Below are 25374 nucleotides of genomic sequence, written 5' to 3'. Positions count from 1 at the left end.
CCAGAACGATCCCCACACAATTCCGAGAAAAGCATCAGAACTCACCGGGACATCCCTGGCCATGGAAACATTTTCATAATCTGCCCTTGGGCTCTGGTGATCAGTGGCTGTGGGTGGGTCTGTGAAATAGAGTATAAAGTATCAGTAACACCCATCTCCGAGCTGTGAGTCCCACATTGCTTTCACAACACAACGATGGGCTCTTTCACAATCAGTCCCTGACCTTTACATTTTAATAACTCCACACAACAATCAGATCAGAATGAACCATTTAGTCACACGTACGGGACGGGTGGTTTCTAAACGCTCTGCGTCTGATGAGGAAAATGCCTCCAGTGACAGCCAGAACTCCCAGCACGACAGCCAGAATGAGCCAGGCCAGGTACGATGGGGCTCGGGACATCTCTGTTTGAGGAACGGAAAGGAAATCATATCAGTAGGTAAACATCTGGGAAGCTCACTGTCAGTGTAGAAGGAATCCATTCAGCCCATCCTCCTGTGCCAGCTCTTTGAAAAAGGTGCTCACTGATCCCAGTCCCCTCATTCCCCAGAGTCCTGTGAAAAGTTCTTTCCAAATATTTACCCAATCCCTGAAGGAATGATGCTGTTCCACCTGCTTGTACCAACTGACCCACTGGGTGACTGAATAAAGCACGACCCTCAGAGACTTACTGTTGCTCATTGCCGTCTCACTGGACACCATAATTCCATTAAGGCATCATTACTCGTACTCAAATCTGTCCCACAATAATGGACAAGGGATTCCTTTCTGAATCACCAGTTGTACCTGCCTGCTGGGTTTGATCTTTGTGTACAAGGCCACCCAGATTCCCCAGGACATGAATATCTCTCAGTCTCTCTCCATTCAGAAATTACTCTTTGTTTCTATTTTTCCTCCCAAGAGAATGATCTCACATTTGTCCACATGATATTCCAACTGTCTTCACCTTGCACATTCACTCCGTGTGTCTACATCCCCGTACGTCTCTGCATCCACCTCACCAATCACATTGCCAGCACCTCTGCATCCCCGACAGGCTTGGATACACTTGGTCCCCTCATTGGTACAGATTGTTAGAGCTGGGGCCCAGCCCTGATCCCAGCCACTACTGACAGTCTTCCAGACAATCACCCTCTCTTCCCATTCCTTGGTCTCTGTCCAGTAATCAATCCCAAATCTGATCAATGTAATTTCTCAAATCCCACCTGCTCTGAAGTTATTGAAGGGTTTCTGAATCTCCAGTGAACGATACTCACTGAATGACCAGCATCATTTCAGATATGTGCAAACTCAAAAAACCCAAAGGCATTAGTCACCCATATTTCCTTTTTGTACGTCCACACTGCCTTGGTAAAGCAGCAACAGGTGTTGACACATTTATTCAATGATCATCCAGGTTCAGGGGTTCAGCTCGGAGCTAACAACCCTGACTGGTAAAACAAAATTGTTCCAGAAACAGCAATGATGAACCCTTCCACTTCCATGTGTGACAGTGCGGACAGTCAGAGATGCAGCACCTTCATTGGCAAGAATAGAAGCAACAGGCTTTGGCCCATTCAGGCTTAGGGGAAAGTGGGCTTCAGTGAGGTAAGTGGGTAAGTGATCTTCGTTTTTGTTTTTTTCCTTGCATTTTTCTTGAGGGAAAAATACAATGTCGGTAGGGTTAGTATTTCGCTCAGAGTGTCAGATGTGGGAATCCTGGGAATCTTCCAGTCTCCCAGATGGCTCCTGTGAGACCGCGTTAAGGATCTGGAACTGCAGCTTGATGACCTACAGCTTATTAGGGAAAGTGAACAGGATATTGAAGGAGCTACAGGGAGTTAGTCACCCCGAGGCTGCAGGCGTTAGGTAAGTGGGTGACTGTCAGTGAAGTGAGGGAAAGAGCTCAGATAGTAGAGAGCGTCTCTGTGGCCATCCCCCTCAGTAATCGTTATCTCGTTTTGGATGCTGTTGAGGGGGATGACCTGACAGAGGACGACCACAGCGATCGGGTCTCTGGCATTGAGCCTGGTTCCATGGTGCAGAAGGGAATGAGGAAGATGAGGAATGTGGAGGTCATAGGGGATTCTATAGTGAGGGGAACAGACAGGAGGTTCTGTCAGCCTGATAGAGATACCTACATGGTGTGTTGCCTCCCTGGTGTCAGGGTACGGGATGTCTCGGACGAGTGCAGAGTATTCTGAAGGGAGAGGGTGACCAGCCGGAAGTCTTGGTCCACGTCAGTACCAATAACATAGGTAGAAAAAGGGAGAAGGTCCTGAAGAGAGATTCAGGGAGTTAGGTGGGAAGCTTAAAAGCAGGACTTGTAGGGTAGCAATCTCAGGATTGCTGCCTGTGCCACGTGCTAGCGAGTACAAGAATAGCATGATCAGGCATATTAATGTGTGGCTGAGAGACTGGTGTAGTGGCAGGGATTCAGGTTCCTGGATCATTGGGGCCTCTTCTGGGGGAGGTATGATCTGTATAAAAAGGACGGGTTACACAGGAACCCAAAGGGGTCCAATATCCTAGAGGGAACATTTAATAAAGCTGTTAGGGAGGGTTTAAACTAACTTGGCAGGGGGATGGGAACCAGAATGATAGGGCTGAAGAAGGGGAAAACAGAAATAAATCAAAGATAGCATGCAACAGAGATTATAGAAAGAACAGGCAGGTGATGAGGCTTAATCAAAGCCAGTGGCATGAGTTACAGGGCAATAAAGGTGTGGTGCAGTTAAAACAGAAAACAACAAATACTGGACTGGAAGTGTTACATTTGAATGCACGTAGCAAAAGAAATAAAATGGACAATCTTGAAATTCAGCTGCAGATTGGCAAATATGACGTTGTGGCCATCTCTGAAACTTGGCTAAAGGATGGCTGCCATTGGGAGCTGAATGTCCAAGGATATACAGTGTATCGGAAAGATAAACTGGTTGGCAGAGGGGGTGGTGTGGTTCTGTATATAAGAAATAATATTAAATCATTGGAAAGAGATGACATAGGATCGGAAGGTGTAGAGTCACTATGGGTTGAGTTAAGAAATGTCAAGGGTAAAAGGACCCTAATGGCAGTTGTATACAGGCCTCCAAACAGCAGCCAGGATGTGGATTACAAATTACAGCAGGAGACAGACATCATGGCTATCCCTCGACGTCGAGGATGATGGTTGATCTATTTATGGGCTCACAAGTGGCTTATGAGTCCAATCTTGGCTTTGAAAGTTCTTCTGCATTCAGGACAGGTATTTAAAGCTGGCAAATCGGGCTTTGGTTGTTGCTGCCTCTCTTTCCATTTCCTTCTCTTTTCTTCTATTTCTGCACATCTGTCAGCTTCGAAAGATGATGGTTTGCCAGAGTTTCCTGTCCTTGACATTGGCTTCCCAATTGTTGATGTCACTGGTACATTTCTTTATGTTGGCTTTTAAGATGTCTTTGAATCTCTTCTGTTGCCTGCCTCTTTTACGTTTGCCTTCTGTAAGCAAGGAGTAGAAGATTTGTTTCAGCAGACATTCGTCTTTCACGTGAACAACATGACCGCTCCATCTTAGTTGATTCTTGATGACGTAGGCTTCGGTGCCTGTTGTTTTTGCTTCATTTAGAAAGCTGACTTTGGCTCTTCAATCTTCCCAGCTGATATTTAAGATGTTTCAGAGACAAGTGTTGATGGAACTTTTCAAGTACCAGAAGATAGAAAAGGCATATCAGAAAGGCAATGTCGTGATAATCGTTGGGGATTTTAATCTGAAAGTGCATTGAGAAAACCAGACCTCAAGAGAGAGAATTTGTAGAATGTCTAAGGGATGCTTTTTAGAACAGCTTGTTGTTGAGCCCACTAGGGGATTGGCTGTACTGGATTGGGGGTTGTGAAATGATCCAGAGGTGATCAGAGAGCTTAAGGTTAAGGAACCCTTGGGGAACAGTGATCACAATATGATCGAGTTCACTTTGAAATTTGAGAGGGAAAAAATAAAATCTAATGTGTCGGTGTTTCAGTGAAATAAAGGAAATTACAATGGTATGGGAGGGGAACTGGCCAAAGTTGACTGGAAAGGGACATTTGCAGGAAGGGCAGCAGAGCAGCAATAGTTGGAGTTTCTGTGGAAAATGAGGGAAGTGCAAGACAGATATATTCCAAATAAGAAACAAATTTTCAAAGGGAAGAAGGACACTACCATGGCTGACAAGTGAAATCAGAGACAAAGTAAAAACAAAAGAGAGGACATACTAGGAAGCCAGAGGTAGTGGGAAGATAGAGGATTGGGGAGCTTTTAAAAACTTCCAGAAGGAAACTAAGAAGGTCATTCAGAAGGAAAAGATGAATTATGAGAGGAAACTGGTGACTAATATCAAAGAAGATACTAAAAGCTTTTTTAAGTATATAAAGGGTAAAAGAGAGTTGAGGGTAGATATAGGACCAATACAAAATGACACTGGAGATATTGTAATGAGAGATGCAGAGATGGCAGAGGAACTGAATGAGTATCTTGCATCAGTCTTCACAGTGGAAGACATCTGCAGCATACCAGACATTCAAGAGTGTCAGGGATGTGAGGTTTGTGCAGTGAAAATTACAACTGAGAAGGCGCTCAGGAAGCATAATGGTCTGAAGGTGGATATATCTCCTGGACCTGATGGAATGCACCCTTGGGTTCTGAAGGAAGGAGCTGGAGAGATTGCGGAGGCATTAACGATGATCTTTCAAGAATCGATAGATTCTGGCATTGTATCGGATGACTGGAAAATTGCAAACATTACTTCGCCTTTTAAGAAGGGTGGGAGGCAGCAGAAAGGAAACTATAGACCTGTTAGCCTGGCATCTGTGGTTGGGAAGTTGTTGGAATCGATTGTTAGGGATGAGATTACAGAGTACCTGAGACACATGACAAGATAGGCCAAAGCCAGCATGGTTTCCTGAAAGGAAAATCCTGCCTGACAAACCTTCTGCAATTCTTTGAAGAAATTACAAGCAGGGTAGACAAAGAAGATGCAGTAGACGTGGTGTAATTGGATTTTCAGAAGGCCTTTGACAAGGTGCTGCACATGAGGCTGCTTAGCAAGATAAAAGCCCATGGAATTACAGAGAAGTTACTAGCATGGGTGGAGCATAGGCTGGTCGGCAGAAAACAGAGTGGGAATAAAGGGATCCAATTCTGGCATTCCACAGGGGTCAGTGTTGGGACTGTTACTTTTTACGATGTATGTTAATAATTTGGTCTATGGTATTAAGGGATTTGTGGCTAAATTTGCCGATGATACAAAGATAGGTGATGGAGCAGTTAGTGTTGAGGAAACAGAGTCTGCAGAGAGACTTAGATAGTTTGGGGAAATGGGCAAAGAACTGGCAAATGAAATTTAATGTTGGAAAGTGTATGGTCATGCACTTTCGTCGAAGAAAGAAACAGGCAAACTGTTAGTTAGATAGGGAGAGAATTCAAAATGCAGAGATGGAAAGAGACTTGGGAGTCCTTGTGCAGTATACCCTAAAGTTTAACCTGCAGGTTGAGTCAGTTGTGAAGAAGGCAAATGCAATGTTGGCATTCATTTCTAGAGGTGTAGAATATAAGAACCGGGATGTGATGTTGAGGCTCTATAAGGCACACGTGAGGCACTCAGGATCCTAGATTGAAAAGCAATATTTCACAATATTGTTGTCAGATGTGTTCATGAAAACTAAAAGACTAAATATCTAAGACGTCTAGAAATAATCACATCATAGCTTAAAGAAATTAATTTACAAACTTGTACACCTGGCCCATACATGCTCAATTCCTCCAGTACTAGAAATCAGTTTGCATTGTGTAAACTGAACTTACTAATGACAATGAGCCGGGTTCCATTCCCATTGATGTCTCCCCACACTCTGCAGTAATAGTCGGCAGAGTCATTGACCTCGACCTTCGTGACGATGAGGATGAAACTGCTACTGGAGGAGTTCCTGGAGGACTGGAACCTCTCAGTGAAACCTGGTCTCCTTCGTACGCTCCCTCCTGCCTCGTGTGTTAAGACCCACTCCATGTCCTGCCTGGGTAGCCTCCGATACCAGTGGACATCAGTGTTTCCCACTCTGGCGTTCTTCATGGTGCACCATAACCATGCCGATTGCCCCTCGGTGATGCTCTCCTGACTTGGGGACTGGATAAGGACTGGAGGATTGGCAACTGTAAAGGGAAAATATCAATTACCTTAAAAATCTTCCTGCGTAACGACGTCTAAGAGAGGAAACAGATTGAAATACTAAATATGTAGAATTATTTTAGCTGCACTGTATGATGCAAATGGAAGCACTTTGCTGAGAGTTATTAATTGTACAGAAATAGCTCTTATAATATTTAAAAGCATTAGTGTTGTGTTCATTGTCCTCTGCACAAGTACATATCAGGACAGATGGAATGAAACGCTTGCAGATCAGGCACAGAGCATCAAATAGGCAGCATTCCCAAGAAAAACACCAATTATACACAGATTTTACAATAAAGAACATAATTTGAACTAAAATAAAACATGGTTCATTTTAGTACACAATTATCAAAATGCCATAGTCTTCAATTAGCTGTCTGGTTGTACCAGTGTGTGGTACAGAAGCTGCAAGACCTTACAAAGGACAGTTTAAAAAAGTGTCAGGGTGTTCTCTCTCCCCATTTGTGACGTTTACCAGGAGCGTTGCAGATAAAGGGTCTTAAACATTATTGAGAATCCCCACTGCACATCCTGCAATCTCTTTTACCCACTACAGTCAGGAAGGAAGTATTGGAACTTCAGGACTGGGACTGTCAGACTGGGTAACAGCTTCTTCCCTCAGGCTGTGAGACTAATGAAAACACTGTCAACACTGAGGTCTCATCACTAGGATAATGTTCTGTTTATTGTTTACCTGTGCTGTGCTCTACATGCATTCTGAATGATATTTTATTAACTTATCCAAGAAAGGAATGTCATGCCATTGGAGAGGATTGACAGGAGATTCCTGCGAGGATGACACACAGGTTGTTAAATAAACTACAGTGCACAGTCTGAGAGGTAATCGTCATCATGGCTATCCCTCGAGGTCGAGGATGATGGTCTTCATTCCGTTGATCTATTTATGGGCTTTCAAGTGGCTTATGAATCCAATCTTGGCTTTGAAAGTTCTTCTGCATTCAGGACAGGTAGTTCCAGATGGCAGATCGGGCTTTGGTTGTTGCTGCCTCTCTTTCCATTTTCTTCTCTTTTCTTTTAATTCTGCACATCTGTTGGCTTCAAAAGTTGCTGTTCCTTCTCGGATGATGGTTTGCCAGAGTTTCCTGTCCTTGGCATTGGTTTCCCAATTGTTGATGTTGATGTCACATTTCTTCATGTTGGCTTTTAAGACATCTTTGAATCTCTTCTGTTGTCTGCCTCTTATGTTTGCCTTCTTTAAACTGGGAGTAGAAGATTTGTTTCGGCAGACATCTGTCTTTCATCCGAACAATATGACTGCTCCATCTTAGTTGGTTCTTGATGACGTATTAATGTGGACTGTGGATTGGTTATGAACAGAAAACAGTCCGTTCAGAACCAATTTCTGAAACACAAATGGCCATTTTAGGATTGTGTGACTCTGAGTGTTGGGGTATCGGTGATGTTGGTGAGGGGACTGTGTGATGGATAAAGTTACTGATTGGCAGTGTGGCTATGAGGAGAATGTGGAGAGATTTCAGACAGACATAACAGGTGAGTGAATTGTCAGATGGAAAGAATGGGATTGAAAAGTGTTGGTGTCCAAAGGAACCTGGTTGCCCTACTTGTGTAATGAAGGTGACATGTAGGTGTGGTGAGTAAATATGTGATAATCTTTATGGCAAAAGGTTTCAACTACATATTTCTGTAGTGATGTGATATCCTGGTGACCGTGGATCAAGAATATTGTGTAATGGTTTATAAGGTGGTGCTCCTTCAGCAGTGTTTCCGTGTGTTCCCAATGCAGGGCCTCAAAATTCTCGATACCATCCTGAATATTCCTTCCTTGGTCATGGGCCAGTGATTCCCAGGAGTCAGTGGGAAGCTGCATTTCTTCATGGAAACCTGCATCCTATATTCTTCTCAAGGAAAATTCTACCCATCTCTTTAGTCCGATGAAGGGTATCAGGCTGAAATGTCGACTGTACTCATTTCCATAGTTACTGCCTTGCTTGCTGAGTTCCTCCAGCGTTTTGAGCTTGTTGCTTCCATCTCTTTAATATCTGGCCACAGCCCATGAAATTACTCTGTCTCCTTTAATGCATAAGAAAATTGAGCTTATACAAAGAATTGAAATAAGGACTACCTAACATAAGGACTGTTCTCAAGAAGCAAAGAACCATACTCTCAAAAAGCATGCTGACAAAAGAGGCTGTAGATGCTGGGATCTGTTGCAGACTTGCTGAAGAAAGAAGCACAATGAGGGTTGGTCGAAAACATCCAGGGGAAGAAAGGATTTCAGACACTTTGAACTGGGATCCTGTATCAGGACTGAGTGCAGAAAGAAGACATCCAGAATAAAGGAATGGAGGGATGGATGATATAGAGGCTAGAAGGTGATGGGAGTCACTACCGGATATCTTTAAAAAAAAAGCCACATTCAATAGTGCTGCACAGGGGTGGAGGGGGGTAAGTTTCCTCATCTGCATGGTGGTTTTTAAAGTAGAGTTGCATGGGGATGGGAACCAGAGTGCTAGAACAGTTAGTGGAGAGGTTGTGGAGGTAGATGCTGTTAAGATCTCAGACAGGAATCAAAAGTTTGAGCATGGTGTGACTAGTGTCCTGAGCTGTGTATATTTCAATGCAAGGAATATCAAGGGAAAGTGGACGAGCTCAGGGCATGGATCAACATCTGGAATATAACGTTGTAGCCATTAGTGACACTTGGTTGCAGGAGAGGCAGGACTGGGGTTCCGCTGTTTTATGTGTGACAGAGCAGGAAGGAATAGCGGAGGGGGGGTAGCCTTACTAGTCAGAAAATATCACAGCAGTACTCCACCAGGACAGACTGGAGAAGTTGTTTAGTGAAACATTATAGGTGGAACTGAGAAATGAGATTGTTATAGCCACGTTAATGGGGCTATATTACAGACCACCCAACAGTCCTAGGGACTTGGATGAACAAATCTGTAAACAAATCGCAGACAGTTGCAAGAAACATAGAATTGTTAGAGTAAATGATTTTAACATTCCACATATTGGTTGGGACTCCCATACTGTAAAAAAAAAACTAGATTGGACAGAGTTTGTCAAATGTGTTCAGGAAAGTTACCTTAATCTGTATGCAGAAGTCCGAACGAGATAGTGGGCAAGACTTGATCTGCTATAAGCGAATGAGACAGGGCAGGTGACGGAAGTTTGTGTAGGGGAACACCTTGCATTTAGTGATCATAATGCCATTAGTTTCAAGGTAATTATTGTCAAGTCAAACTAGAGAACCTAGAAAGTACTGGGACCGAGAGGCAAAAGAAAATAAAATTTAAAACTAATAGTGCGAATCCACGGATAGAACTCACTGCCTGAGTGTGGCTTCTGCCCGGAACATCGGGAGGACCCAGCAGCATCCCAGCGGCAGTCCGGGAGCAGCGTTGGAATCTGCGGTAAGATGCTGAACTTTAAATAACTTGAGAAACTGTTTCATGGAGAAGCGCACTGACGTCACTGCGTTTCGGGTTAGCGCGAGCTTCAGGTCACGTCACGCGGATCCTCGCGCGCAGGCACCTCGGGGAAATGGCGCGAGATGCACGTCACATCACGCGGATCCTCGCGCGCAGGCGCCTCGGGGAAATGGCGCGAGGTTTAAAGAGCTTGGGAACCTTTGGGAAGGGTCGCCCGGTTTGAAAACAGAACCGTCTATTCGGGAGCGGAGACTGTGCAGGTCGAATCCATCTACAAAGTCCGAGAGGTAGCCAGTTTTTCACCTAATGACTTGTGTCTTATGATTTATGACTAGTGAATAATGGTTGGTGGAACTATCAAACTGCTGCATTTGCGAAAAATAAAAGGAGGAAACAGGAAAAGTTGCTTGGTCATTGAGTGGAATCTAGTTAAAAAACCCTTGGGTAGACACATTCAATCTCTTTCAAGTGGGGAAGCTGCACATGTTCAAAGAAGAAAAAGAAATCCGACGTGACAATTATGGAAAAGGATAGGTCTGGTCCAAGGGTTGAGATTCTACATTGGAGAAAGGCCGATTTTGATGGTATCAGAAAGGATCTGGCAAGTGTGGATTGGGACAGGCTGTTTTCTGGCAAAGATAGTAAGTGGGAAGACTTCAAAGGTGAAAATTTGAGAGCACGAAGCTCAGACACGCCTGTCAGAAGAAGAGTTAAAGATTACAAGTGTAATTTCTTCACTCTAAGTGTTGTGGGATTGTGTGAACGAGTTGCCGGTGCAAATGGTGTTTGCGGGAGGTTAAGAAAGGAACGTGGACAGTAGGGGTATGGCGGTCCCAATGCAGGTCAATGGGAATAGGCAGGTTAAATGGTTCAGCATGGACTAGATGGGCTGAAGGGCCTGTTTCTCTGCTGCTTTTTTCTATGACTTGATGACTCTAATAACTTTGCTTCTGCATGGCCAGTCTATTTCTTTTACACACATTATTTTATCCTCTTCTCCTGTCCACTTGTTCTGGCTGTTTTTCCGATTGGTAACATCGTCCAGTTCTGACAACTCACACCCACAGGGCGAGCTCTTAGTAAATTGGTTTATTATTGTCACACGTACTGAGGTACAGAGAAAATCCTGTTCATCCACAAAATGACTTGCCAAGATTTTCTATATTATTCCAGAGTACTTGTCCTTTCCCACTTTTCCATTTCCCAACTGTTCCCAGTTTACACTCCAGGGAAAACCATCCGACTTTCTGTTCTACTGGGGACATTACAGAACCCCCTGTGTCTGACAGTCATCGTGTGAAGGTTGAATACTGAGATGCTGTTATTGTCAGTGTGAACTGACATTGACTTACCAGTTACATTGAGCTGTGTTCCTCCTCCGTAGATGTAACTCCACACTCTGCAGTTGTACACTGCAGTGTCACTAATAGATGTGTTGCTGATGGCCAGAATGTAACTGTTATTCACGACATTCCTGTAAGACTGAAAACGGTCAGAGATATACCCAGACCTGCTCACAGAGTCATTCACAAAGTGACTCAACGCCCACTCGCTCTTGTTCCCAGGCCGCTGGTGGTACCAGTGGACATCGGTGACAGTCACACTGGCATTATACAAGGCACAGTGGAGCTGGACAGTTACACCCTCCGGCACCTTGCTGATTGGTGGATCCTGCACAAGGACGGGATCATCCGCGGGATCTGTGTGTTGGATATGTAGACATTAATGTATATTTATGGAGCTCAATACAAGGCGGTATGTTTCCCCAGCATTTAACAATTTCTAAAATTTAATTAAATGTCAACCACAAAAATAATTTACAGCCTCTTTACTCAAGTCAGTGACCTGATCAAGTTGGTGCAGTCGTTCATTGATTCTATAAAGGTTATTATTCTATTATTTAGTCTCAGGGCTGTATATGGTGGCAGATTTGTAATTTGATAATAAATTTACTTCGAACATTGAACTTTGAAAAGATGTCAGATGAAAACAAGGTTAAATAATAGTTTTTCAGTTGGCATTTAAATATATCAATGGAGTCTGTATCCCTTATGGTTTTAGGTATTGAATTCCACAGTTTCGGAGCTTTTGAGGGAGACGGCACCTCAGAGAGGAGACGGCCATTATTAAGGACCCCCATCACGCACGACATGCCCTCTTCTCATTGTTACTGTCAGGAAGGAGGTACAGAAGTTTGAAGGCACATACTCAGTGATACAGGGAGAGTTTCTTCCCTTCTACCATTCGATTCTAAAATGGACGTTGAAGCCATGAACTCTACCTCACTTTTTAATGTTACTTTTCTTTTTGCACTATTTTTAATGTAACTATTTGATATATATATTTACTTTAATTAATATTATTATTTATTGCATTCTACTGCTGCTGCTAAGTTAACAAATTTCAATACATACACCTGTGATATTAAACCTGATTCAGATTGAAGAAACAGAGAAACAGAAAACCTACAGCACAATACAGGCCCTTTGGTCCACAAAGCTGTGCCGAACATGTCCTTACTATAGAAATTACCTAGGGTTACCCATAGCCCTCTATTTTTTTGAGCTCCATGTATCTATCCAGGAGTCTCTTAAAAGACCCCATCGTATCCGCCTCCACCACCGTCGCTGGCAGCCCATTCCACACACTCATTACTCTGTGGAATAAATTTACCCCTGACATCTCCTCTGTACCTACTTCCATGCACCTTAAAACTGTGCCCTCTCATATTGGCCCTGGGAAAAAGCCTCTGACAATTCACACAATCAATGCCTCTCATCATCTTATACACCTCTATCAGGTCACCTCTCATCCTCCATCACTCCAAGGAGAAAAGGCCGAGTTCACTCAACCTATTCTCATAAGGCATGCTCCCCAATCCAGGCAACATCCTTGTAAATCTCCTCTGCACCCTTTCTATGGTTCCTACATCCTTCCTGTAGTGAGGTGACCAGAACTGAGCACAGTACTCCAAGTGGGGGGTCTGACCAGGGTGCTACGTAGCTGCAACTTTGCCTCTCGGATCCGAAACTCAATCCCACGATTGATGAAGGCCAATGCACCATATGCCGCCTTAACCACAGATTCAACCTGCATAACAGCTTTGAGCGTCCAATGGACTCGGACCCCAAGATCCCTCTGATCCTCCACACTGCCAAGAGTCTCACCATTAATACTATATTCTGCCGTCATATTTGACCTACCAAAATGAACCACCTCACACTTATCTGGGGATCTCCTTCTTGCCTATAGCTGCTATCTATCACCTCTCCATTCTCCCTGACCAGACAAAGAGCATGGAGCTGCTTCTCCAGTTCCCTAACACGGTCCCCAAGGAGCTGCAGCTCGACGCACCTGGTGCAGATGTGGCCGTCCGGGAGGCTGGGAGTCTTCCGGACTTCCCACATCTGACACGGAGCACAGAACGCCGGCCTCACACACATACTTTCTGTCTGTATTCTACATAGGCAACCTACCTCGCCTCCACCCATTATCGCTCTAGCTCCGTTGTGCCAAAGCCCTTCAACCCTGATTCCCTCTACTGTGTTACTCGCTCAGTAAGACTGTCTCCTTTTAAGCTCTTCCCACTGTTCGAACTGGCTGACATCCATGCGTTTGCACAGTCGTGCCTCGAGACCATGATCTCTGACTCTGAACACTGAACAGTTTCTCCTTTTCTCTCCTGTGATAACACACTCCACATTGAAATTTATTTTCAATAATCCAACTGGACACACAGAGCAGACGGTCAGTCACCATGTTGGTGCTCCCCACCCATGAGTTAGGGGCCACAGTGCTCTGGATCGTGTCCCAGTGATGGGGCTCCAGTATTACACTGTGTGTTCTTCAGTACAACGTGCCCAGCCACGGGAAGTGAGTGGTGGGGAATAACTCCCAATGCAGGAACACACTGCTGAATAAATAGAACTTGTACTCACTGGTTACGATGAGCTGGGTGCTGTTCCCGTCGATGTCTCCCCACACTCTGCAGTAATAGACGGCAGAATCACTGTGCACCACATCTGTGACTGTCAGGGTGAAGCTGCTGTTGGATGTGTCTCTGTAGGGCTGGAACCTCCCAGTGAAACCCCATCCCCACTCTGATCTGCCTCCTACCCTGTGTGTTAAAATCCACTCCATGTCCTGCCCAAGTAGTTTCCGATACCAGTGGACGTCGGTGTCTTCCAGCCTGGCTTTGCTCATGGTACACCATAACCACGCCGTGTGACCCTCAGTGACACGCTGTATGCTCGGGGACTGGATAAGGACAGGAACGTCTGCACCTGTAAGGGAGAAGATTGTCACTTCACACCCCGCTTGGGGGAGGGTGGTGGATCAAGGTGCTGTGTGGGGGACCTGGTTTCGAACACTGTTACTGAGACGCGGAATTGGAGAGAACAGGCCCTGTCTACAAAATTCCTCTGAAAGCCGAGGGTAGGAGCCAAATCTCCACTGTACCCTTGTCAAAGCTGGCAAGGTCTCTCAGCACTTCTGAAAGCCCCTGATGGTCAAGAATTGTCAGCTCCCTGGAAAGACTGTCTGGGGCCCTGAATGGTAGTGAGGGAGGACGTGTCGGGGTAGGTAGGGCATTTGTTCCACTTGCAAGGATAAGATCAGAAGACCAGTTCTATGTTCATAAGACCGGAAGACCTTAAGATATAGAAGCAGAATTAGACCATTTGGCCCATCGAGTCTGCTCTGCCATTTCATCATAGCTGATCTAATTGCCCTCTCAGCCCCAATCTCCATCCTTCTCCCCATATCTCTTCATGCCCTGACCAATCAAGAATCTATCAACCTCTTCCTTAAATATACATAAAGACCTGGCCTCTACGCCTCTACAGCTGCCTGTGCCAATGAAATCCGCAGATTCTCTGCTCCCTGGCTAAAGAAGTTCCTCCTCATCTCCGTTCTAAAGGGATGCCTCTCTATTTTGAGGTTGTATCCTCTGGTCTATGACTCTCCCACCACAGGAAACATCCTCTCCACATCCACTCTATCAAGGCCGATCATCAGTTGACAGGTTTCAGTGAGGCCAGGCTTCATTCCCAGAGCCATCAAACACTCCTCATATGACAAGCCATTCAATCCTGAAATCGTTTTCTGAATCTCCTTTGAACCCTCTCTGGTTTCAGCACATCCTTTCAAAGGTAAAGGGTTGAAACCTGCTCACAATACTTCAAGTGAAGCTTCTTCAGTGTTTCATAAAGTTTCAACATTACATCCTTGCTTTTATATTCTAGTACTGTTGATATGATTGCTAATATTGCATTTGCCATCCTCACCACATACTCAACCTGCATATGAAGCTTCAGGGAATAATGCAGAAGGATTCCTAAGTCCCTTCACACTTGAGATTTTTTGTATTTTCTCTCCATTTAGAAAACAGTCATTTTTTTCATTTGTTGCACCAAAGTGCATGACCATACACTTCCCGACATTATATTCCATCTGCCATTTCTTTGCCCACTCTCCTATTCTGTCAAAGTCCTTTTGTAGCCTCTCTACCTCCTCAAAATGACCTGCCTCTCCACCTATGATCCAAATCACTGACATATAATGTAAAAAGAATCAGACCCAACGCAGACCACTGTAGAACATCACTAGTCACTGGTAGCCAACCAGAAAAGGCTCACTTTATTCCCACTCTTTGCATCTTTCCAATCAGTCACTGCTTTGTCCATGCCAGAATCTTTCCTGTAATACTATGGTCTCGCAGCTTGTTAGCAGCCTGATGTGTGGCACCTTGTCAAAAGACTTCCGAAAATCCAAGTACACAACATTCTGTTTTGTCTCTCCTGATGGTTATTTCATCAAAGAAATCCAACAGATTTGTAGAAACATACAAAACCTGTAGCACCATACAAGCCCTTCAGCCCACAAAGCTGTGCTGAACATGTCCTTACCTTAGAACTACCTAGGCTTACCCATAGCCTTCTATTTTCCTAAGCTCCATGTATCCATCCAGGAGTCTCTTAAAAGTCCCTATTGTACCCACCTCCACCACCGCTGCCAGCGGCCCATTCCACACACTCGCCACTCTCTGTGTAAAAAGCTAACCCTGACATCTCCTCTGTACCTACTCCCCAGCACCTTAAAACGGTGCCCTCTCTTGTCAGCCATTTCAGCCCTGGGAAAAAGCCTCTGACTATCCACATGATGAATGCCTCTCAGTATCTTGTACACCTCTATCAGGTCACCTCTCATCTCCATCGCTCCAAGGAGAAAAGGCTGAGTTCATTCAACCTATTCTCATAAAGCATGCTCCCCAATCCAGGCAACATTCTTGTAAATCTCCTCTGCACCCTTTCTATGGTTTCCACGTCCTTCCATAGTGAGGCAACTAGAATTGAGCACAGTACTCCAAGTGGGTTCTGACCTAGGGTCCTATTTAGCTTGAACATTACCCCTCGGCTCTTAAACTCAATCACACGATTGATGAAGACCAATGCATTGTATGCTTTCTTAACCACAGAGTCAACATGCACAGCAGCTTTGAGTGTCCCATGGACTTGGACTCCAAGATCCCTCTGATCCTCCACACTGTCAAGAGTCTTACTATTAATACTATATTCTACCATCATATTTGACCTACCAAAATGAACCAGCTCATGCTTATCTGAGTTGAACTCAATCTGCCACTTCTCAGCAGTTGGAAGTGATGGCGACGGATCCCTTTATTCCCAACCTCTGTCTCCTGCCATCAGCCAATGCTCTGTCCATGCTTGTGTCTTTCCAGTAACTCCCTGAGCTATTATCTTGTTTAGCATCCTCTTGTCCAGCAGCTTGTGGGAGACTTTTAAAAATCCAAGTACACAAACATCCACTGATTCTCCTTTATCTATCCTGCTTGTTATTTTTTCAAAGAATTTCAACAAATCTCTCAAGCAAGGTATTCCCTTAAGGAAACCATGCTGATCTTGGCCTATTTTGTCGTGTGCCTCCAAGTACCCTGACACCACATCCTTAACAATCAACTCCAACATCTTCCCAACCACTGAGGTCAGGCTAACTGGCCTATAATTTCCTTTCTTCTGCCTCTGTGCAGTGACAGTTGGATTTTCCAGTCCTCCAGAACCATTCCCGATTCTATGATTCTTGAAAATTCAATATTAATGCCTCCATAATCTCTTCAGCTACTTCTTTAAGAACCCTAGGTTGTAGTCCATCATGTCCGGATGACTTATGTAACTTCAGCTCTTACAGTTTCCCGGGCGCCATCTACTTAGTAATATCAAGTGTATTCACTTCTGTCCCCGATACTCTCGAACTTTAGGTATACTACCAGTGTCTGCCATAGTGAAGACTGATACAAAATACTGATTCAGGTCATCCACCATTTCCTTGTCTCCAGTTACTATCTCTTCAGCATCATTTCTCAGTGGTCCAATATCTACTTTTGCCTCTTTTTTAAACTTTTTATTTATCTAAACTAACTTTTGGCATCATTTTTGATATTATTGCCGAGCTTACTATCATAGGGTGCATCACAACCTGGTGTGGAAGTTGTCCTGTCCAAGACCGGAAGAAGCTACAGAAGATCATGAACACGGCCCAGCACATCACACAAAGCAATCTTCTGTCCTTGGACTCACTTTACACCACACGCTGTCGGAGCAGTGCTGCCAGGATAATCAAGGACACGACCCACCCAGCCAAAACACTTTTCGTCCCTCTTCCCTCCGGGAGAAAGTTCAGGAACTTGAAGACTCGTACAGCCAGATTTGGGAACAGCTTCTTTCCAACTGCGATTAGCCTGCTGAACGGATCCTGACCCGGATCTGGGCCGTGCTCTCCAAATATCCGGACCTGCCTCTTAGTTTTTTTGGCACTACCTTACTTCCCCTTTTCTATTTTCTACTTATCATTTACAATTTAAATTTTTATTATATTTAATATCGATTTGTACTCCAGGGAGTGCGAAGCGCAAAATCAAATATCGCTGTGATGATTGTACACTCTAGTATCAATTGTTTGGCGGCAAGTAATAATAATAATAATAATTCATCTGAATGTGTCTTAAAAGCCTCTAATGTATTTGCCTCCACCACAATACCAGACCGTGCAGTCCGCTCTCTGAATAAAAAGTTTACCCTTCACATCTCCTTTGAGCTGACCCCCTCTCATCTTCAATACATGCCCTCTGCTATTAAGCATTTTTATCCTGGGATAATGATACTTCCTGTCCACTCTATCTTTGTCTCTCATAATCCTGTAAACCTCTATCAGATCTCCCGTCAGCCTCTGTCACTCCAAAAAAAAAAAACAAATTTGCAATAAAGAAAATTTTCCATTAGCCTCTTGAAACATCATATCAAGCTGTGTAGCCACTTTCATGAAGCTCTGTCCTTGGACCCCAAAATCCCTCTGCTCGGCAGCACTGTTAAAGGGCTTAGCCTACCAAGGTGTAACACCTCACATTTATTTGGGTTGAACTCTGTCTGACATTTATCTGCCCATATTTGCAACTAATCTATATCACATTATACTTTTTTGCCGGTCCTCTACATTATCCACAACTCCACCAATCTTGGTATCATCAGCACACTTTGAACCTACCCATCTACATTTTCATCTGCAAACAACAGGAATTCTGCAGATGCTGGAAATTCAAGCAACACACATCAAAGTTGCTGGTGAACGCAGCAGGCCAGGCAGCATCTGTAGGAAGAGGTGCAGTCGACGTTTCAGGCCGAGACCCTTCGTCAGGACTAACTGAAGGAAGAGTGAGTAAGGGATTTACTCACTCTTCCTTCAGTTAGTCCTGACAAAGGGTCTCGGCCTGAAACGTCGACTGCACCTCTTCCTACAGATGCTGCCTGGCCTGCTGCGTTCACCAGCAACTTTGATGTGTGTTGCTTACATTTTCATCTGGGTCATTTCTATACATGATAAACCTTCTGCAGAGTTGGTAATCTGAGAGGACAGAGGTCTCCCAGGATTCCCACATCCCAGACAAAGAACAAAACACAGATCCTGCTGCCATTCTTACTGCCCTAACTATACACTATCAAATGAAGAATGAGACAAAAAGCTTACCAGATACTTATGTTGGCCATGCCTGTTATCACCCAAGCCTGTTCGGCCAAAGCCAAAAGTCATACATCTCCAACATTGACCTGCTCCAACACAGCCACCCCGCTTGCCCCTGCCTTTTGTTTATTTGATCTTACTAATGAATCCTGAGCTCCAATTTCTCACTGTTCAAGCTTTGAAAAAACAACTACAAAGTGCTTATTTTGTAAAGCTCCCTCCTCGACGTGGGTGATGTCACTCTTCCTTTTCACCTTCAAACTCTGATTGGACCTTGTTAAAAGTCTGAAAAATGTGACTACAAAGCGCTGATTTTCTACAGCTCCCTCCTCAATATGTATGAAGTCACTTTTATTTTACTCAATAAGACCAAAAGACCATAAGACTTAGGAGCAGAATTAGGCCATTTGGCCCATCGACTCTGCTTTGCCATATCATCATGGCTGACCCACATTCCCTCTCAGCCCCAATCTCCTACCTTCTCCCCGTATCCCTACATGTCCTGACTAATGACCATTGACAAAGTCCCGCATGGGAGGTTAGTTAGGAAAATTCAGTCGCTAGGTATACATCTAGAGGTGGTAAATTGGATTAGACATTGGCTCGATGGAAGAAGCCAGAGAGTGGTGGTAAAGAATTGCTTCTCTGAGTGGAGGCCTGTGACTAGTGGTGTGCCACAGGGATCAGTGCTGGGTCCATTGTTATTTGTCATCTATATCAATGATGTGGATGATAATGTGGAAAATTGGATCAGCAAATTTGCTGATGATACAAAGATTGGAGGTGTGAGGTATTGCACGTTGGAAGGACAAGCCAAGATAGAACATGCAGGGTTAATGGTAAGGCACTGAGGAGTGCAGTGGAACAGAGGGATCTGGGAATACAGATACAAAATTCCCTAAAAGTGGTGTCACAAGTAAATAGGGTCGTAAAGAGAGCTTTTGGTACATTGGCCTTTATTAATCAAAGTATTGAGTATAAGAGCTGGAATGTTATGATGAGGTTGTATAAGGCATTGGTGAGGCCGAATCTGGAGTATTGTGTTCAGTTTTGGTCACCAAATTACAGGAAGGATATAAATAAGGTTGAAAGAGTGCAGAGAAGGTTTACAAGGATGTTGCCGGGACTTGAGAAACTCAGTTACAGAGAAAGGTTGAATAGGTTAGGACTTTATTCCCTGGAGCGTAGAAGAATGAGGGGAGATTTGTTAGAGGTATATGAAATTATGATGGGTATAGACAGAGTGAATGCAAGCAGGCTTTTTCCACTGAGGCAAGGGGAGAAAAAAACCAGAGGACATGGGTTAAGGGTGAGGGGGGAAAAGTTTAAAGGGAACATTAGGGGGGGCTTCTTCACACAGAGAGTGGTGGGAGTATGGAATGAGCTGCCAGACGAGGTGGTAAATGCGGGTTCTTTTTTAACATTTAAGGATAAATTGGACAGATAGATGGATGGGAGGTGTATGGAGGGATATGGTCCGTGTGCAGGTCAGTGGGACTAGGCAGAAAATGGTTCAGCACAGCCAAGAAGGGCCAAAAGGCCTGTTTCTGTGCTGTAGTTTCTATGGTTTTAATCAAGAAACTATCAACCTCTTCCTTAAAAATACCCAGTGACTTAGTTTCCACAGATCCCTGTGACAACAAATTCCACAGATTCACCACACTCTGGCTAATGAAGTTCCTCCTAATCTTTGTTATTAAATAATGCCCCTCTATTTTGAGACGATATCCTCTGGTCTTAGATTCCTCTACCATAGGAAACACCCTCTCCACATCCACTCTGTCGAAGCCTTTCAATATTCAAGAGGTTTCAATGGGGTCACTTTCAAGTCCCTTTGCAACTCTGACTTTCATCTTCATTTAGAAAATTGTCTACCCTTTTATTTCTTCTACCAAAATGACACTATACTCTATCTGCCACTTCTTTGCCTGTTCTCCTAATCTGTTAAAGCCTTTCTGTAGCCTCCCTGTGCCTCAAAACTGCCTCCCCATCCACCTATCCTCATATCATCCACAAACTTTGTCACAAAGCAATCAATTCCACCGTCCAATTAATTGACATACAACATAAGAAGAAGCGTTCCCAATGCTGACCCCTGTGAAATATCACTAGTCACTGGCAGGCAACCAGGAAAGTCCCCCTTAATTCCACTCTTTGCCTCCTGCCAACCAGCCACTGCATTATCCATGCTAGAATCTTCTCTGTAATGCCAAGGGCTCTTGTTAAACAGCCTCATGTGTGGTACCTTGTCTAAGGCCTTCTGAAAATTCAGGTACACAGCATCCACCAATTCTCCTTTGTCTATACTATTTGTTATTTCTTCAAAGAATTCCAACAGGTTTAACAGGCAAGATTTTCCTTTGATGAAGCCATAGGGACTACGGCCTATTTCCTCATGTGCCTCCAAGTTCCCCGAAACCACATCCTTAACAATCGACTCTAACACATCTTCCCTACCACTCTTGAAAAGTGGAGTGACATTTGTAATTTTCTATTCACCTGCAATCACACCAGAATCAATCGAATTTAAAGATCATTATTATTGCCTCCACAATCTCTTCACCCACCTCTTTTAGAACCCTGTGGCATATACTGTCTGGTCCAGGAGCCTTATCTACTTCAGACATTTCAGTTTCCTAAGAACCTTCTCCCTGGTAATGGCAACTTCACACGCTGTTGCTCCCTGACACTCTGAAACTCCTGGCATACTGCTATTGTCTTTCACAGTGAAGCCTGATGCAAAATATTTAATCAGTGTGTCTGCCATTTCCTTGTTCTCAATTATTGCCTCTCCAGCATCATTTTCCAATGGCCCAATATCGACTCTCACCTCTCTTTTACAATTTATGTACCCGTAGAAATCTTTAACATTATTGGCTAGCTTACCTTCATATTTCATCTTTTCCTTCATAATTTTTAAGTTGCCTTCTGTTGGTTTTTAAAAGTTTCCCAATCTTCTAACCACCCACAATTGTTGCTCTATTATATGCTCTCTCTTATGTTGGCTTTGACTTCTCTTGTTAACTACAGCTGTATCACCTTGCCTTTAAAATATTCTTCCTCTTCAGGATCTATATATCCTTCAGCTACTAGATTGCTTCCAGAAACTCTAGCCATTGTTGCTCTGCTGTCAGTCCTGTCAGAGTTCTTTTCCAATCAATTTTGGCCAGCTCCCCACTCATACCTCTATAATTCCCTTTGCTCCTCTGTAATATTGATACAGTATATTTGATTTTAGTTTCTCCTTCTCAAATTGCAAGGTGAATTGTATCATATGAAGATCACCACAACTCAGGGTTCTTTTACCTTAATCTCTCTAATCAATTCCAGCTCATGGTACAACACCCAATACGGAACAGCTGATTCCCTTTTGGGCTCAACCATGAGTTGCTCTAAAAAGCCATCTCATGGACATTCTGAAAATTCCCCCTTCTGGGATCCAGAACCAACTTGATTTTCCCAATCCACCTGCATATTGAAAGCCCTCTCAGGGTGGAGGAGAAACCCTTATATACTGTACCATCTGTGTGTTGCCACCAACCTGATGGTGTGAGTGTCAATTTCCCCTTCCAGTAAAAATAATCACTCCCTTTCCTTCTTCTTCTACTCCTCACTCTGGCCTCTTACTATTTCTCACCTGCCCATCACCTCCTCCTTCCCTTTCTCCGATTGTCCATTTTCCTCTCCTGTCAGACTCCCTTATCCCCAGTCATTTACCTTTCCCACGAGCCTGGCTTCACCTATCACCTTCTATCTATCCTTTTAATTCATGAGTCTTTCGCTGTCTATTTCAGTCCTCAGCCCAAACATTGACTCTTTTCCATAGACGCTGCCTGACTTGCTGAGTTCCTTCAGCATTTTGTGTGTGCTGCTCTGGATTTCAGCATCTGCAGACTTTCTTGTGTTTACTTTTACTTTCCATGTCCAACTGCCAACTGGCTGCTGTGGAATCTCTGAAAAACACTGCTACAAAGGGGTGATTGTAAAGCTCCCTCATCAACTTGACTCCAATTGGCTGCATTTCAAACACTATATAAATTACAGTGTATCCATTACTCTAGGATGTCCAAAACTGTGCAAAATACTCCGTGTGGGCTTTCCAGCATCTTGTAACATGTTCCAATTCTTGCAGAAAAAAGTCCGATTGATGAAGACAAACGTGCTAAATGCCATCATCACAGCCCTATCTAACTGCATCACCAGTTTCAGGGAACTTTGTGTCTGAACCCTGAGAACTGCAGACTCAGGCACACAGTAGATTCAACACAGACACCAAAATAGTTTTACATATGGAGCTGAACAAGAGATATGGGAAAATTGCAATGTGTTCAAACATCAGCCATGGTGTTGCAGAACAACAGGTTCAGCATGAGGGGCTGAATGGCCTCCAGCTGCTTTTTTTTCATGCTCCCCTGCATCTGTACCAACATGGTTGTGAAAAAGGATCGGTCCAGAGGAAGAAAAGCTGGACCAGGACCATCAATCTACAGGCTATGCCACTCAGGGACGTGGGCTATATTGGACTGTATGTTGTTCTGCTACCATGACTATATGTGCTGTGTGCTGTTGGCACTGTGTCCTGTGCCTTGGCCCCAGAGGAACACTGTTTCATTTGGCTGTTTTCGTGTGTGTGAGTGAATGACAATTGAACTTGAACTGAACAGCCAATATGGGGAGTTTGGAAGGAAATTGAAAAGCTTTACTCCGTTCACGGGACGTTGATGTCACTGGGCATGCTGATATTTATTCTCCGTCCTTAAGTACCCCTCAGCTCGGCAGGCAGTGAATCTTTATCCACATTAAGATTGGGCCGCTGTTTATAAACTTGTAATAACGGCTGTTTCTGTGAAACTGAACATACAGAATCAACGTTACTCATTGATACAGGAACATGACTGAAAAACAGAACCAACACGAAGTACTCACTGGTCACATTCAGCTGGGTTCCATTTCCAAAGACCCACCCCCAAATGCCACAGATGTAAAGTTTAGAGTCGGTGACCTTCACGTTGCTGATGGTCAGTGAGTAGCTGTTAGTGGTGACATTCCTGGAAAGCTGAAATCGATCGGAGAAGCCCCGTGATCTGTAAACTCGGCCATCAGCGTAAAGACTAAGGACGATTCTTTTATCTGTCTGTTTATTGCGTGAGTTGAACCAGTGCACATCGTATTTATCCACAGTGTGATCCACGTTGTCACTCTCCAGGACACACTGTATCAGCACCATTCCACCTTCACGCACCTTCACAACTCCTGGCGATTGGATCAGGACTGTTCCTGCAATTACACCTGTGGGCAGTAAACAACTGAAGGTCAGAAAACAGCCAGACCGAGGGGATATCACGTCAGTATTAATCTAGTTGGGGACTTATAGACAGTTGTGACCAAATAGCACTGACATGCTGATGGGCTGAACCGTGGGTTGGAGACAGGCCTGAAGAACAAACGGGGGCTGAGGGTCACAGAGTCATGGATTTGTACAACACAGAAATGGGCCGTCCTGCCCAAAATATCCCTGCTGACGAAGATATTTATCTGAACTAGTCCTATTTCCCTGTGCTAGGCCCATAATCCCTCTAAGGTACTGTCCACGTTCTTGTTCTCATGTGTTTTAATTGTTGTAATTGTACCCCCTCTACCACTTCCTCTGGCAGCTTGTTCCATATACACACCACCCTCTCTCTGGATATACGTCCCTCTGGTCCCCATTCAATCCTCCCCCCTCATCTTAAACCTACACCTTTTCCTTTAGACTCAGCTCCCCTGGGAAAAGGACTCTGACCACCCACCATATTAAAGATTCAAAGTACATCTATGATCAAAGTGTGTACACAGAATACAACTCTAAGATTCATCCTCCCACAGGCAGTCACTAAACAACAAAACAACATGGAATCCGTTCAAGAAAACATCAAACACACAGTGGTGTGAAAAAGAACAAATTATGCAAATGGAAAAAGTGATTATCTAATTCCCCCATGATTTCAAACACCTCTATGGTCACGTCAGAGTCTTTCATTCCAGGGACGGACAGCTCAGATATCCAGGCCTCCTCCTTAAATGCCCTGATGACCTGCCCTCCACAACAACCTGTGGCAATAATTGCCACAGATCCACCATCCTCTGGCTACAGGAATTCCTCTTCTTCCCTGCTCTAAATAGACGTACCTCTAAATGAAGACTGTTCCCTCTGGTCCTAGACTGGCTCACCATAGGAAATATCCTCTTCACATCAAATCGAACTCGGCCTTTCAACATTGGATGGGTTTCAATGAGATCCCCCCATCATTCTTCTAAATTCCAGTGAGTACAGGCCCAGAATCTTCATTTGTTGCTCATATGTTAACCCTTTCATTCCTGTAATCAGTCTCGTGAACCTCCTCTGAGCCCTCTCCAATGTCAGCACATCCTTTCTTAAATAAGGGATCCAAAATGCTCACTAGACTCCAAGTGACACTGACAGATAAAGAATGAGCAAGAGAGAGCTTACCAGATACCATGCGTTTTATTGCCCAAGCTCGTTGAGCCAAAGCCAAAAGTGTCCCCACTCTAAAAATGGCTGTTCTGCTTGCCCCGGCCTTATTTTCATTTCATCTTGCTAACGAATCCCAAACTCCGATTTGCCATTGTTCAAACTTCCAGAAACTGGCAACAAACCAATGAATTTTAAAGCTCACTCCTCAACCTGGGTGAAGCCATCTTCACTTTTCATCAGCAAAGTTTGATTGGCCTCTGTTCAAGCTCCATATAATGGCATCATTATTAC

General features: G+C 44.1%; 1 protein-coding gene across 2 annotated transcripts in view; it reads right to left on the bottom strand.

Annotated features, from left to right (window-relative positions):
* The window catches only part of LOC140201112 (uncharacterized), a 53204-nt gene that overhangs the window by 8862 nt on the left and 18968 nt on the right, over positions 1–25374 (bottom strand). For both annotated transcript variants that reach the window (XM_072264725.1, XM_072264726.1), the window contains exons 2-7: positions 23535–23897; positions 13514–13858; positions 10928–11275; positions 5796–6140; positions 286–405; positions 46–119 (exon numbers count right to left, since the gene is read on the bottom strand). In XM_072264725.1, coding sequence (XP_072120826.1) covers positions 46–119; positions 286–405; positions 5796–6140; positions 10928–11275; positions 13514–13858; positions 23535–23897 — 1595 coding nt within the window. The remainder of the gene's footprint in view (positions 1–45; positions 120–285; positions 406–5795; positions 6141–10927; positions 11276–13513; positions 13859–23534; positions 23898–25374) is intronic.

Source organism: Mobula birostris, chromosome 8 (genome assembly GCF_030028105.1).
Source record: "Mobula birostris isolate sMobBir1 chromosome 8, sMobBir1.hap1, whole genome shotgun sequence".
NCBI classification, from domain to species: Eukaryota; Metazoa; Chordata; class Chondrichthyes; order Myliobatiformes; family Myliobatidae; genus Mobula; species Mobula birostris.
Note: the sequence above shows the minus strand (reverse complement) of the source record. Positions and strands in the feature narration are given on the sequence as shown.